Raw genomic sequence first — 14,286 nt, 5'->3', positions numbered from 1 at the left:
CATATAAATATTTACATATAAGCCCAACGTTGGACTTTGATCCAACACTTAATTAATAAAGAATCATTTTAAATTTCAAATCAAATAAAACCAAGTCATTTTTATGTTAGATAAATCCATGCAACATGAATTTCAAACAAACTTCATACTAAATAAATCAATAATTGATTCCTTATAAATGTAATAACCCATATTGTTTTTCTACGTTCTAGTTGATTACCTTTTAAAAATATTCAAATTATTTAGTTACCAAATTAAAAATGATAAATATTTGGTAGTATTAAATTTTTTTATCACTAAAATATCGAATATGGTTCCAATCAAAGCGGAATCAAGTAGTTTTTCCATTTTTATAAGGTAAATTAGTTTGTTAATTAATTTATTTATTTTTGGTAAAAAAGACATTACAAAAAGTTCATTTGTCAAATAAGTGTACTACAAATAAAATATTTTCACTTGAAAGGACTATATGAGCATGGCATTTGCAAATTTTAATTTCTCTTTACTTTAGTCTATTACTAGTTACTCCCCTCTTCTTTTCTATAATAAAGATTCTACAATTTTATGTTCAATTTTCACTCGAATCGCTTTTATTTCTTCGATTTTACTTTTACTATACCAATTAGTTTTCTGAGAGGTCATGATCTCTTTGAGAGACGTCTTTCAGGTCCATTTCATTAAAACTTAACGCCTACTTGTACTTTACATTTTCTTTATGAGCCGACTCAATTAGAGATAATCTCTCAAAGAAACCGTTTTTCACAAAAAATTTATTTTTACTATATATTTTAAGAATTAGTGTAAAGGTGAAAGCCCTTTAATGGATATTCTTATGCTAATCATCAATCATCAATTTATGATTATACTACCATTATCTCCACTTGGCAAACATTTATTGGTTACATTAGATATCTCCCCTAAAAATTCCCATGTCACTACCACAAAAAAAAAAAAAAAAGACCTTCATTAATAGCAAAAGCAAATCAAAATCTCTCTTTTTCATCTTCACTTCTCTACCTCCATTTCCAAATCTTCAAATACCATCAAATTTTAATTTACACCTTTATTTAATTTTCTTTCTTGTTCATCATTGTTTTCTTTTCCTCACATATACAAAATTCATCATACAAAGAACCCAACAAACAATATGCCAAAATACCACAACTTCTCCCCTTTCTTATTTTGATAAAATAAAAGTATAACAAAGTGAAAGACTCTTCCTTTAAGCTTAAAGTTTCAACCTTTTTAATGGAGTCATTGCCATTGTTATGTAGAGCTCCACACCCTCCAACCACATCTTTTAAAGCTTTTAATGGTGGGTCACTTTGCTTTGACTTTCTCCTCCAAAAGTCAACCTTTAATAGGAAGAAAATCATGTTTGGTAGAGGTGTAGTGAGAGCTTCAATGAAACCTCGAGGTGAAAGAGTTGATGGTGTTGGAAATGGTGGGATTGAAAGATCAGATGGTGGAGGAGTAGGGTATACTAGATCAACTATGGAAGTTACCACTTTTACTCAAAATTTTGGTGATGCTACTGCTGACTTTCCTGTTTGGGAAAAGATTGGAGCTATTGTTCGTCTTAGCTATGGAATTGGTATAATTTCTATTTTAATTTCTCCAATTTTGGGTAATTTGGTTTTTCTTTTTGGGGTTTACATGAATAGAAATAAGATTAGGTTTATCTTTAGGTAATTAATTAGCTTATAAATGGGATTGACTAAGGAGTACTAATTTTAGGTCTATTTTGAACACCCGTGTGCATAAAACTTAATGAATTCTAATGAAAGCTTTTAAAGATTGAAAGGTAAACAATATTTATATTTGCTATTAAAATTAATTGAGTTTTACATATTCTTAGTATTTGATAAAATTAGAAAGTATAAATGTAAAGAGAGATGTGAAAGTTATAGAAGTAATTAGCTCAAATTGTATATGGATTTTAAGGACTCTCATTGCTTTGATTGTTGAATCAAAGCTAGTAAAGTGCTTTAAAAAATGCTTTACCGTAAAGAAGGTTAGTTTAGGAAGAAAAAAATCAATTTTTTTGTATGATTCTTTATTGCTACTTTTTCGTAGTTCCTTTTTGGGTGTTTTGTTTTAGTGAGGGGATTTATTTTAGTTTAGTTGTTTTTGGATGGTATGCAAAGGATATGAATACCAAAAGAAGCAAAGATTAGAGTGCTAACTAAAAGAATATCTTAAACTCATGTGGTAATCCTTATTCCATTGAATTGCCTATATGAGGAATACAAACACACTTTTCCTAATATTGGTTAGTGTCTTTGATTTGCTTTTACATTATAGTGTTGTTCTTGGGTATGAGTCCAAATGTCTGTCTTGGCTATTTTGTGAAAAAATTGCTTGTTTTGGATCTTATCAAGTGTGCTTATCAACGCCGCCTTGTGACTTGTGCGACTAGCCAATATGGTTACTTGTGATGTATAATTGGTCGTATATGAACCATATGACATGTCTAGAGGCAAACATAATCACCATCATCATCATACCCAGTGTATCACGCACACAGGAAACTATGATCAATGTCTGGGAGGAAATTACCCACAAAGGAGGATGCGACCAAAATTGTTTGGCTTAATGATTTCCTCTATATATTAAAATGAGTAATCATCTGCTAATATCTCCACAAATAGTTACAAAAAGGGGTATTTGGATAATGTTTTGACAATTGTATGTCGTTTTTCTGAAACTAGGCATATATGGTGCTATGGCTCTAGCTGGAAGTTTCATTTGCTCTATTAGCGGTGTTGATAGCTTGGGAGGTTTGGAATGGTCGTTTGATGCCATCATCGAAGGACTTGGATATGCAACTATCCCTATAATGGCTTTACTTTTCATCCTTGATGTATGTCTTTTAACCCCCCTAAGGGCTAAGGCCATATGTTACTCTCTTTTTCTTTATTAAATATTTAATAAATGGTTTGCCTTAATTGGCTCCAGGACGAGGTTGTGAAGCTGTCGCCCCATGCTCGTGCTATAAGGGATGTAGAGGATGAGGAACTCCGAAGCTTCTTCTATGGAATGTCACCGTGGCAGGTACACACTTCAGCACCTTGAAAACTGCTAAATGGATTATCAATATGTAACATGACTTCTAATATGTGTTAGATTGTTGAAATTCGGACTAATATATTATTGAATTTTAAACTCGAAAAAAAAATATTTCATTGGATTTTGCAGTTTATACTCATTGTTGCTGCTAGCTCAGTCGGAGAGGAACTCTTCTATCGAGCAGCTGTCCAGGTATGAAAATGTCTTAGTTTACGCTTGCATTTTGCGAATGACTTACAGAAAAGATCATACCATAACCATTTGTTATTGTCATTTATGTGAATTCTATATCACTTTGTAATGAATGATGCCGAATTAGAGTCTTGAAAAGAAATAGGTGTGGTTTTATTAGAAGGTAACCGTCTTTCAGGGAACTATTTCCATTCCTTTGTATGGTAGATAACAGAGATGCTTTGATGTTAATTTTCTCGGGTTCAATATAGTTTGCTCGAGGAATGGAAATGTTTCTGTCATTTAAAAAGAACGGTGGTGTGCAGCCCTTGCTGATTGGAAAACTCTTAGCATGTGAACTTTGAAGTGTACTGAAACGAGTTTCGTATTGGTGCTGTAGGGTGCTCTTGCTGATATATTTCTCAGGAGTAGTGACTTGGTGACTGATGCTCGCGGGATGGCTTCTTTGGTAAGAACACTATTCTGCTGGCCTATTCCATTAGAACGTCTTGTATTTTTGGCGTATTATCTCATTTCACGGTAAATATGCAATGTACAGGCTGGTGTGCTGCCTGCATTTGTACCATTTGCTCAGGCTTTTGCAGCAGTCATTACAGCTGCCCTTACGGGTTCTCTATATTATATGGCCGCGTCACCTAAAGGTAATTTCTTGCAGGCTCACAGCGCTATTCGAGAGATCCGTACAATTGAGTTTATCATGTTCAATTTAGTCTTGAAATTGCTTTGTTTATGTTTCAGATCCTACTTATGTTGTGGCGCCTGTTTTGCCATCACGAACTGGTCGTCGGGATTTGAAGAAGCTGTTTGCAGGTTGCAATTTTATTTCCCTCCTTTTTATTTGGCATGGTACTTCACTTGGATGTGTCATTGGGTTTTTGTTAACAAAACTTTCAGGGTTAAAGTATTTTGTATCGACCCATTTGGTCTTAGGCATTAAATGATAAAAGTATTGACAATTTAATATAATTTAACTAAAAAAATTACTTGACTAAGGTTTATGTTCATGCTTGTTTCACTCTAATAGTATTTTACTTCAAAAAACGCATTCTCGTTCATTGCCATCTGAAAAGGTGGTATCAGAAGGTAAGGCAAAATAATGAAGGAAAACACATATTTGAGATTGAGAGCTTCAATATCAGGGAATGACATCACATTTTATAAAAATTTTAACTAAAACTCATTTCCAATACCAACCAAACACCACGTTAGAGTATTTTTAATTTTTTTACTTAAAACTTAAAGGGTTTGTATGTTAAGGTAACAACTCAATCAAAAGCTTAAGCTGATGGTTGAGGTTTCAAGATATGTTATATACTATAACATGCCCTCTCACACGAAAACTCTTTGGGCTAGAATTGTGGATGCAGCACAAGTCTGAGTAGTTGAGATTTAGGAGTTGTTTGGCAAACAGCTGTTGGCTGTTGACTGTTAGCTGTTTTGCTTGGCTTGTTTGACCAGCTGAAAGTATTAGTTGTTTTTATTGACTTTTAAGCTAGCTGTCAAAGTCAACTGTTTATAAAGATGTTTGGTAAAATTATTTTTTGGTTGTTGGCTGATTTACTATAAAATGACCTTTATGGACATGAATATATATTTTGTTATTATTTTGAATTATGTGTGATATATGACTTATATTACTTTAAAAAATTTTTGTTATTGTTATTTTTATTATTTTATATTCATTTTTCATTTTTATTATTTATAAGCATTATTAAGAAAAAAATAGTGGAGAAAAAATATGGTCATTAAAACTCAAATCTTCACAACCTTCGTATCATTTTGAATTAACAACAGTAGTAGGAATTTTAAGGTATTATATGTAAGCGTTTCATTTGCTATGACTTTAAAAAAAAATAATTGACAATAGAAACAAAAAAAAAAAAAAAAAGTGTTCCACTTTAACGTTCTACATAAACTTTTATTCCTAAGAATAATTTATGGTGGCAAAACAAGCTAAATTAAAAAATAAAATCCACAAATATTGTGAATTAAGGTCAAGTAAAAAATCATTAAAAAAAAAAGCTCAAATAAAAAACATCAATAGTGTAAAGTATAAGTTTTCATGAATATCTTGATACTCATACTCCATTTGGAAGACCAAAATAGCCAAGGGTAGGTAATAATAGTAAATCAAGGACATCTTAGTAACTTAAGCTGCAAGAGCAGCCAACAGCCGTCGGAATTCGCTACTCTTCTTAGCATATGAACTTTGGCGGAAAAGCCATTGAAAACGCCAAGCATTAAGCCAGTTACCAAACATTATTTTTGGTTGTTTGACCAAACAACAAGCCAAAAGCTATAAGTCAATCAAAAAGCTAGATAAAAAGCCAATTACCAAACATTCCCTCAAACTTGCTACCTTTTTGTCACGTTTGTTTCTGATATCATGTAAAAGAACCAATTTAAACAAAAGCTTAAGCTGATGGTTAAGGCTCAAAAATATGTTACATACTCAAACATTGGATTGGTTGATTGATGTTTAAGACCCCAAGATATGTTATATACTCAAACATTGAATTGGTTGGCTTTGGGGAGTTATGTGCAGGTTCATGCTGTTTAGCTTATCTAGTGTGTTAGGTCAAGTTCATAAACATTAATCTCATTGTTTAGGCTTAAATTGCATTGTTGGAATACTTATTCTTGTGCTTCAAAATTATTCGGTTGTGATCGGATATGGACCGGTAGGTTCAGGTTGAGTCAGTTTCCCTTTGATAGGTTCAAATCTGCCATTAGACAGCATTCTTCTTAGATTCCAAATAGATTTACATTGCATACAACATATGCAAGCATATATAACCTTTGTGCATTATGCAGCTTGGTATGAGCGGAGGCAAATGAAAAGAATCTATTCCCCGCTCTTGGAAGGAATTTTGGCTCTTTACCTTGGATTCGAATGGATTCAAGTAAGCTCATTTCTTTTCGTTTAACATGGCTGCAAATGTTTCTCCGCAACAAGTTAGTAACTCTTCCTTCTTGGTTTTGCTTCAGACAAGCAACATCCTTGCGCCAATCATCACACATGGGATATACTCAGCCGTAGTTCTAGGACATGGCTTGTGGAAGATCCATGATCACAGGCGCAGGTTACGCGAGAGAATCCAACAGCTAAAATCGGAAAGAAAGAACAGGAACAACAACTTTTAAAGACGTTGCCTATGTGCCTCGACAGAATCGTATATTACAGTCGTAGATTCGATAGATCCTTGATAACACAGGGAAATTAGTTGCGTAGTGTGTATATATAACTATACATAGTATAAACTACATTTCTTTTTACGTATAAATGAATGTAATATGAGGGTGAAGCATGTACCCTCCTTCCCACTGCACTACGAGTATGTATTTTGACTTTTGAGAAAGAATGGCAGTGGACCCCAAGTTACCCATCATTAAAAACCTATTTGAATATAAAATACACGTAAATAAGCAATTATAGAGGATTTTACATATTATTTTATTTGAAAATTCAGAATTAACTTAAATTTAATATTTGATAAATCAGAAGAATTTAAAGTATCATTTAAGTTAATTTCATCATTATTTTAAATAAAAATATAATTTAAAATGAAATATTTATTTTCAAACACAATATAATGTCAGTATTTTCAATGTTAAGGTATATTTTCAATTCTTTTATGAACAAGATATTATTTTTTTTCACACAAGTTGTGTATTAGAGATCAACGATCCACATTTACTCATGAACAATGTATGGGGACCATGCAAAATTATTCTCTGAACTCTAAATACTTCTCCGCTTTAATAAATTTGTAACTTAAACATTTTTAATGAGTTCTTTTATTGTAAATGTAGTCAAATAAATGGAACGAAGAGAGTACCCCAAGTTTCACAAAAAAAACCGAATGAATACCAGGCTGACCGAGATTCAAGAGATGGGAAAAATGCCAAGGTGGTGGCTTCTACATTTTCCCGCATACACCCGAATAAAGTGGCCGTATAGTGAAGCCTTGTATACGACGTATAAGTAATCACTTTAAGAGTATAAATATATATCAAATCAAGAGTATAAATATATATATCAAATCAGCTCAATAGAGATGATATCACCATAAAACCGTGTTATTTGAGTAATCCAATATAAAGGGAATAAAATCATGTTCTTTTTTGCTGATAAAATCTGGCAATAACAATAATTTTGGTCTGTTTATTGATGAACTTACATTAAACGCAGTGCTAGACTGCTTGTACATCATGTCTTTTGCAGTACAAAGATGACAAAAGTGATAAAGATGTAAAGCAAAATCATAACAGGAGCATATGGTACTATATGAAAGGTCAATCTTCTAACTGCGCAATAATACTTGCAAATACTCGGTAACCTTGGCACATGTCCGACAATAGGCAGTATTCATTCTTGGCATGGTATGTTGCCATCAGACCTGCAAAACACACAAGTTCGCATTAGCTGCGATTCCCACCTAGACTATGTTCCACGGTTGGGTTTCACGTTACCTTATCGTCTTAACTTTGTAAAAATAAAGAGATTATTTTCGATTGGCTTGATTGCATATATCAGTTGCAACTTTACATAATCAAGAAATGCATATGATATAAAGAGTCATTTGTCCATTCTATTAACAGCAAAATGTTCGAACATCCTATTAGTCTCCTAATGGGGCATGGTAAAGAAAATGAGTATTAGTTTGAATTTTCATGAAATGTGTTATGTTATTCTTGTGATCTCACCCTCAAACACGTATTTTTCTTCATAAGTTTCCATCAACACCTAATACCACTAATCCAAATGATCATCGATGTGAATGAAATTTGTGAAGAAAAGAATGATTTGAGTAGAATAAGCATGATCATAAACCTTGTCGAGTAGTTTTTTCAATACTTGCAGCCATAGTATAAAAATGTGGTAACAGTTACGATAGTGGTAACAGAACTGTGATTCATAACGGGATTGATGCGGCTATCATAACACCTAATGTTGGTCAAAACCATAAGATATCTTTTGATATGACCTAAAACACGATTTTTTTCACACGCTTACAACGTGGGGAATATTGGTTAGTTTATTTTGAAAACCTTCACAACGCAGCCGATGCGATGCAATGTTACCTTATTTTTACACTATACTTGCAGCTAGAGCCAAAGACTATTGTAATGGCCTCATTTAACAAAATGCGTAAATTCATACTTTCTTTTCCAACAATGTGCATATGCAAGGGTCATCAAAGAAAATTTACCATAGCCTGTTGTTTGAACATCAAAGCCATCATCCTGCAAAAATGGCCATTTTAAGCACATAAAAATCGGAAAAAATGACTGATAAAATGATACCAATATAAGTAAATAATTATTAATCTCACGTGAAGGTCACGAATCAATGGCAAGCTTCCGGTGATTGAGTAGGGTTTTGCATAACCGACAACTTCTTCAGTAGCTTTGCATAATACATGAAAGCCACGAGAATCGAGATCACAAGCGACGCCATTGTTGGCCTCGTCAAATGTTATTGTAAGCCTGGAAAAGAGAGTCGATATTACGACAGCATATAGAGGAAACAGTTCGACCAAATGCAAGGACGAAGATTACAAACCTTCCCTTTATATTTTCTTCAGGCAAAACATATCTTGAAACTGGTCCTCTCGTATCTAGTTTCTCAATGTTGGAATTTATGTCATCTACATACTCTTGAAGCTTTTTCATACAGGCATTTACACTGTGCAGAAAGACAGGTATAAGACATTCAGCATTATTGGTCTGCCCAACAAAAAACCGAAGAGCCTTGTGAAAAGTAGCAAAAGAAACGATACCGTTTCCTAGCATCTAAAACATCGGCCACACGAATTAACTATAAAAACCACATATGTTCTATAAAATTTCATTTAATTTAGCTATTTCTATAACACAAATTCTTGCATGAGAAGGTCTCACTGTTAAACATGTCTCATACTTGGATTAAATAGCCCAATAATAGAATATTTTAGCATAATGAACCTTTTGCATGGACTCGTCTCACGATGGGACGGTCTCATACAAGAGGGGTTGCTTCTATAATTGATCACTTTAAAATTATAAGTGATCACTTAACTAGACTAAATGTACACGGGCCAGCCCAATAGAGATAGTCTCACCATGAAACCATCTCATATAAGGATTTGTGTCAGCAAATCTTGTATGAGACCGTCTCACCGTGAGACGGCCCCATACAAGCAGCCCAAATCATTTAAATTTAAAATAAACTAATTGAGTTAAACTCACACAGCAGATAACTAAATAAAAAATATTTTTTTAAATCGTCTCATGATAAGACGGTTTTAATAAAGAATTTTTCTAGCAGAAAAGTTCCTTAAAGACACAACGAAGAGATTATAAAAGCACGACTGAGAATTTGCTTACTCGTAAAAGGGAGTTAGCCTGCAAGAATTAAAAGGCTTCGTTAGACATTTGTCGTATACTGTTGTAAAGGAAAAAAGAGAGACGACAAGCACTAAATACTAATTAGGCAAAGTACCTGACATCACCGGAAATTGTACACTCCCCGGGGATCTGGTTAATACCCCCTCCAGGATCTGAAGCATAGAGAATTAGCAAGTCAAGCATCCGTAACACATCATGAAGATTAATCAGTTTCGATTCGCTATTTCAAAGTGCACTTACAAATCCATTGAGTTGGCTTCATAGTTGATGGAGTAGCGAATCCATAGACTTGTTCTTTTGGGTGTGGAGGAAAATCTCTATAAAATCGTAACTGAATCTCTTTTAGTGCTTCCATTGTCATTTCCATAGCATTTACCGACTGTATATCCAATATGCATCGTGAAAAGAAGCTCGCCATGAAGAAAGCTTGAATTTGGTGATATAACAAATTGCATTCGGTAATATAACAATTCATTCAACATTTTAATGCAAACTGCACAGCACATACAGTGTAATCTAAAACCTTCCGAAGATTTTAGATTGATGTCTTTCAAATAAAAGCAGAGATATTTTGTTCGAAAATATATAACAGGTGATATACGCATGTGATAAGGCGGTTGTACTATCACCTTACAATTCTAAAGTTTCACTTCTTTAATCACTATCATCATCGTACCTTGTGTATCCCGTATGATCAGAGTTTGGGGAGGGAAGGAAAGCGGCAACCCATACCCATAGCAGAGGATGCGGCCAAACAGTTTCCCGGCTCGAGTAAAGTTTAACTACTTCATTCAAATATATATTCTCGATTGAGATTCAAACACAAAAAGATGAGAAAAAGGAATTTTGTCCCTTCAATAAACCAAAAGAAACCAGATACCCCAAAACGACTAGACTTGTTTCAAGGTTAAATTTCACAGTACAATGATCTACAACTTAGACTTCAGTATGACGATAAAAATGTTTTACATCAGAAATAGAATATCTTACAGCACCTTTGCCTTTTCATGAAAAATCCGAAAAAAGTACCTTATGTGCAAGGCCACTGTGAAATAGTTTTCCGGTACCATGTAATCTCCATGGTATCACGCCACCAGTACCGATGCACGGTTGTTTATCTGCTGTATCTATCCAGAACCTGAAGAAGGAATAGAGCGCACATATATAGCTTAAACATGTGAAATCCTTAATCGAAATGGCACAGAAACAGTTAAGGTTACGTACAAAGGACCACCCTTCAACTTATCGAGCAATCCGTCCTTTCCAAGTGCATCAACTCCAATTCCTGTAATGGCTGAATTCTCCTCATTTGCTATAAAAACCGCAACAACAGTTGACTTCAATTTCGGTTTTGTTTCGCCTAGCTTCTTCATTAGTTCAGCTACCAGTGCAACATGTCCTAAACAGTCGGTTGTGCCTCGGCCCCTAAGTTTATCGCCCTCGATGCTCAATGAAAAAGGATCAAAGTCCTACCATTACCACCATTTCAGCACTCATTACCAAATCATGAATACGAGCAATTTAACCCATGAATAGGAGACAACCTCAGATAATCAGTACAAGAGCAAACATGAAACAACCAAAATACACAATTAGCATGATCAATTAGCATCCTTCAAACACCTTTAGAACCATCAAGCAACAAAATAATTCAATCAAAAAGCACAAAGTCCAATCAGGGAACATTTCATACCCAATCATAATCATCAATCAGATTCAATCCAAATGTAAATTCCCATAAAGATCTTAATTTCATTTTCCCCACTTGAACAGACATGAAAACAACCCAAATATACAATTAACTTGATCAATTATCATTCTTTAAACATACTGAGCAACATTAAGCAAAAAACTAATTCAATCAAAAAACACAAACTCCAATTGGGGAACATTTCGTACTCAATCATAGTCATCAATCAAATTCAACCCAAATGTAAATTCCCAGAAAAATCTAACTTCCATAAAGTAAAAAACATTGACATACTTTGCAATTAACACCCTAATCAGTCAGATACAATATCCCAAAAGAAAAAACTCTAAAAGTTTCAAACTTTAAAAAAAATTAAACAGATTCAATAAAGAGAAGAATGCAATACCCAATCATATTGTTAATCAAATTCAATCCGAATCGAAAACCTCATAAAAACCTAACATAATAAAAGTTTTATATAAAAATTAACACTCGACTCCATCGAACAAAATCAAAACCCAGAAGAAAATACACAAAAAGATTATAAAAACAATACCCAACAGACTGAATAAAGAGAAGAATAGAATACCCAATCATCAGGATTAGCAGTAACAACATCCATATGACAACCCACGAAGGAGACAACTTTACCCGGTTCAGTACCCGGGTATTCAACAATAAGGTTGCCCCTTTTAGGATAGTAAGTAGCATGGTTGATAATGAGTGGCCCACCTCCAGTAGTGGTGGAAAGAGGAGATAGTATATCAAGCAAGTAGTTTACAACTCTGTCTTCTTCAGGGATTAATTCAGGTGGGTTGTTCTGTAAATACTTGGATTCTCCAATGAGCTTGGTTAAGAGTCCGACGAATGATTCCTTGTTTAGTTCACCAAGTATTTGCTTTATTTCCGATGGGGACGCCATTGAAGGAGAATACAAGAGAAAAGCACAGGGATTAGGATTTAGGAGCAGAGTTTTTGTTATTTTGCTAAGTACTTGAACAGAACTTGATTATTCCTGTCAAAAGTGACGAAACCGTTTTTCTTACCCTACGAGCTACGATCAAGCCAACTTATATAGATTAGTTTTAGGTAGAGCGTTCAGTCAGATTGTTGGGTTTATTTTGAGTTAGATTATGATTACATCTTGGATTGATAATATAGATTTTTACATAATTTTAAATTTATATTAAAGTCAGGTTAGAGTTGAGATTGATTATAAAATCGAGTAAATATCACATTCTCAAATGAGACAGTCTCACGTTAAGACTATCTATATATTTATTTGGTTGGCCTAATGTACATGTATTGTCCTAAATAGATCAATTATAACCTTGAAGAAATCAATTACAGTTTTACGGTTATCACTTTTTATAGTTTTATGAGAAAATTGATTAATTATATAGGCTCATCTCATGGTAAAATGGTCTCATATAAGAGTTGTTGGGTAAATATTAAATCGTTAGGTTTCAAACAAATTTTATGTTTTTAAAGAAAAACTTAATGCTAAAAATGTGATCAATTTAGGTTGGGTTTTGATATGTAAAATAAAAGATAAAGAGCAAATATAATATCAAACAGTCTCATCGTGAACTAAATTTAAACAAGAAGCCTAAATATATAAATATGAGTATTTTAATATCCAAAGTGAATTTAATTAAATTAGTAGCCCATTATTAATTTGTTTCATGATAATATCGTCTTAAATGAAAATTTGAGAATGAGTAATTTCACAAATTCTTATTTAAGGCGATCTCATTACGAGACAAATTAAAATTAGAAGAAATAGTACAACTAAATCAATCAAATTATTCACTTTCACATCTAAAATTCACTTTAGATTGATTGTTTTTAACACAATCACTTTAAGTATCTTACCGTGAGATGATGTTTGAATTACGAGTTTTTAAAAGTAAATTGGTGTTTAATATATATGAAATAGAATATTATGGTATGAGTATCGTGTATGAATTGATTTTGGTGAATGAAGAAACCATATTTTTGAAAATCATGCAACAAAAAAATATATTTTTTTTAAAATGTTGAAATGGTTATGTTTCTTGTGAGAGGCGTTTTTCAAAAAAAAAAAAAAAAAACTAACTATTAAAGAGACCATTTGCAGGCTCTCTCTTGAGAGACCGTCTTTTCTAAAGACGGCTCTCAAGAGCCCAGTGCAATTTACTTGTTTAGTCCATATTTTAATTAAAAAAAATTGTTGTTTTAAAAAAAATGCTGTTTTTAAAATAAAAAAAAAACTGTAGAAAATTGCTTTTTTTTGGAAGATGAAAACATTTCTGATTAACTACCTATTCCCAAGCAAAATTTTTTAAAAAAATTAAGGTTCATCAATGGTGGAAAACAGTGATGTTGAAGATGACAATTATGGCTAATTTTTATGATTCGGGGTTAAAATTATATATTTGGGGTTATAAGATAATATATTTGTGGTTATAACATAATATATTTGAAGTTAAAACTTAATATATTTGAGGTTTTATAACATAATATATTTGCTTGTATTATTATAATATCAATTTTGTAGTATTATATCACAAATTATATACTGTTATAAACCCAAATCTATTACGTTATAACTTCAATTATATATTTTGTTATAACCCTAACTGTATTATGTTATAACTCAAAATATATTATGGTTATATCCCTAAATATATTATGTTATAGTTACAAATATATTATATTATAACTCTCGATATATTATGCTATAACCACAATTGCTTTTATTAATTTCTCCCAAACAATAGACATTGTAGTTTTCTTCAATATCACTATTTACACCATTGATGAAGCTTAATTTTTAAAAAAAATCAAAAAAATGTCAATGCAACTAATATATAACACAATCAACCCAAAAAAAATGAAAATGAAAGCTCTAAAAACGAAAATGATGAAGTATAAATACATAACTTGATGGTTTTATAAATGTT

The 14,286-nt window shown here is 32.6% G+C and overlaps 2 protein-coding genes across 2 annotated transcripts; one reads left to right on the top strand and one right to left on the bottom strand.

The window, feature by feature from the left end:
* Positions 1–942: 942 nt before the first annotated feature.
* Positions 943–6,657, top strand: LOC130800906 (uncharacterized). The gene is made up of 9 exons (XM_057664633.1): positions 943–1,594; positions 2,712–2,863; positions 2,959–3,054; positions 3,199–3,261; positions 3,641–3,709; positions 3,800–3,902; positions 4,000–4,071; positions 6,076–6,164; positions 6,250–6,657. The coding sequence occupies exons 1-9, from the start codon at positions 1,249–1,251 to the stop codon at positions 6,403–6,405; spliced, it is 1,146 nt and encodes a 381-aa protein (XP_057520616.1). The 5' UTR covers positions 943–1,248; the 3' UTR covers positions 6,406–6,657.
* Positions 6,658–7,325: 668 nt separating this feature from the next.
* On the bottom strand, positions 7,326–12,401 carry LOC130800905 (acetylornithine deacetylase). The gene is made up of 10 exons (XM_057664631.1): positions 11,931–12,401; positions 10,876–11,120; positions 10,681–10,789; positions 9,892–10,030; positions 9,746–9,803; positions 9,631–9,648; positions 8,828–8,950; positions 8,598–8,751; positions 8,475–8,508; positions 7,326–7,661 (listed from the first exon to the last, which is right to left on the bottom strand). Exons 1-10 carry the CDS (start codon positions 12,261–12,263, stop codon positions 7,558–7,560), a joined length of 1,317 nt encoding a protein of 438 aa, XP_057520614.1. The 5' UTR covers positions 12,264–12,401; the 3' UTR covers positions 7,326–7,557.
* Positions 12,402–14,286: the final 1,885 nt, after the last annotated feature.

This window comes from Amaranthus tricolor, chromosome 15 (assembly GCF_026212465.1).
Source record: "Amaranthus tricolor cultivar Red isolate AtriRed21 chromosome 15, ASM2621246v1, whole genome shotgun sequence".
NCBI lineage: Eukaryota > Viridiplantae > Streptophyta > Magnoliopsida > Caryophyllales > Amaranthaceae > Amaranthus > Amaranthus tricolor.
This window is presented reverse-complemented; position numbering and strand designations above follow the sequence as displayed.

What these genes read in the sequence shown, in the direction of transcription:
- LOC130800906 (XM_057664633.1), top strand. Translation starts at nt 1,249, where the DNA reads ATGGAGTCATTGCCATTGTTATGTAGAGCTCCACACCCTCCAACCACA. An exon ending in CTCGCGGGATGGCTTCTTTG is followed by an intron (nt 3,710 to 3,799) that starts GTAAGAACACTA and finishes TGCAATGTACAG; the next exon opens with GCTGGTGTGCTGCCTGCATT. An exon ending in TTTGAAGAAGCTGTTTGCAG is followed by an intron (nt 4,072 to 6,075) that starts GTTGCAATTTTA and finishes TGCATTATGCAG; the next exon opens with CTTGGTATGAGCGGAGGCAA.
- LOC130800905 (XM_057664631.1), bottom strand. Translation starts at nt 12,263, where the DNA reads ATGGCGTCCCCATCGGAAATAAAGCAAATACTTGGTGAACTAAACAAG. An exon ending in GAAGCCAACTCAATGGATTT is followed by an intron (nt 9,804 to 9,891) that starts GTAAGTGCACTT and finishes TCTATGCTTCAG; the next exon opens with ATCCTGGAGGGGGTATTAAC. An exon ending in TGTTCAAACAACAGGCTATG is followed by an intron (nt 7,662 to 8,474) that starts GTAAATTTTCTT and finishes TGTGTTTTGCAG; the next exon opens with GTCTGATGGCAACATACCAT.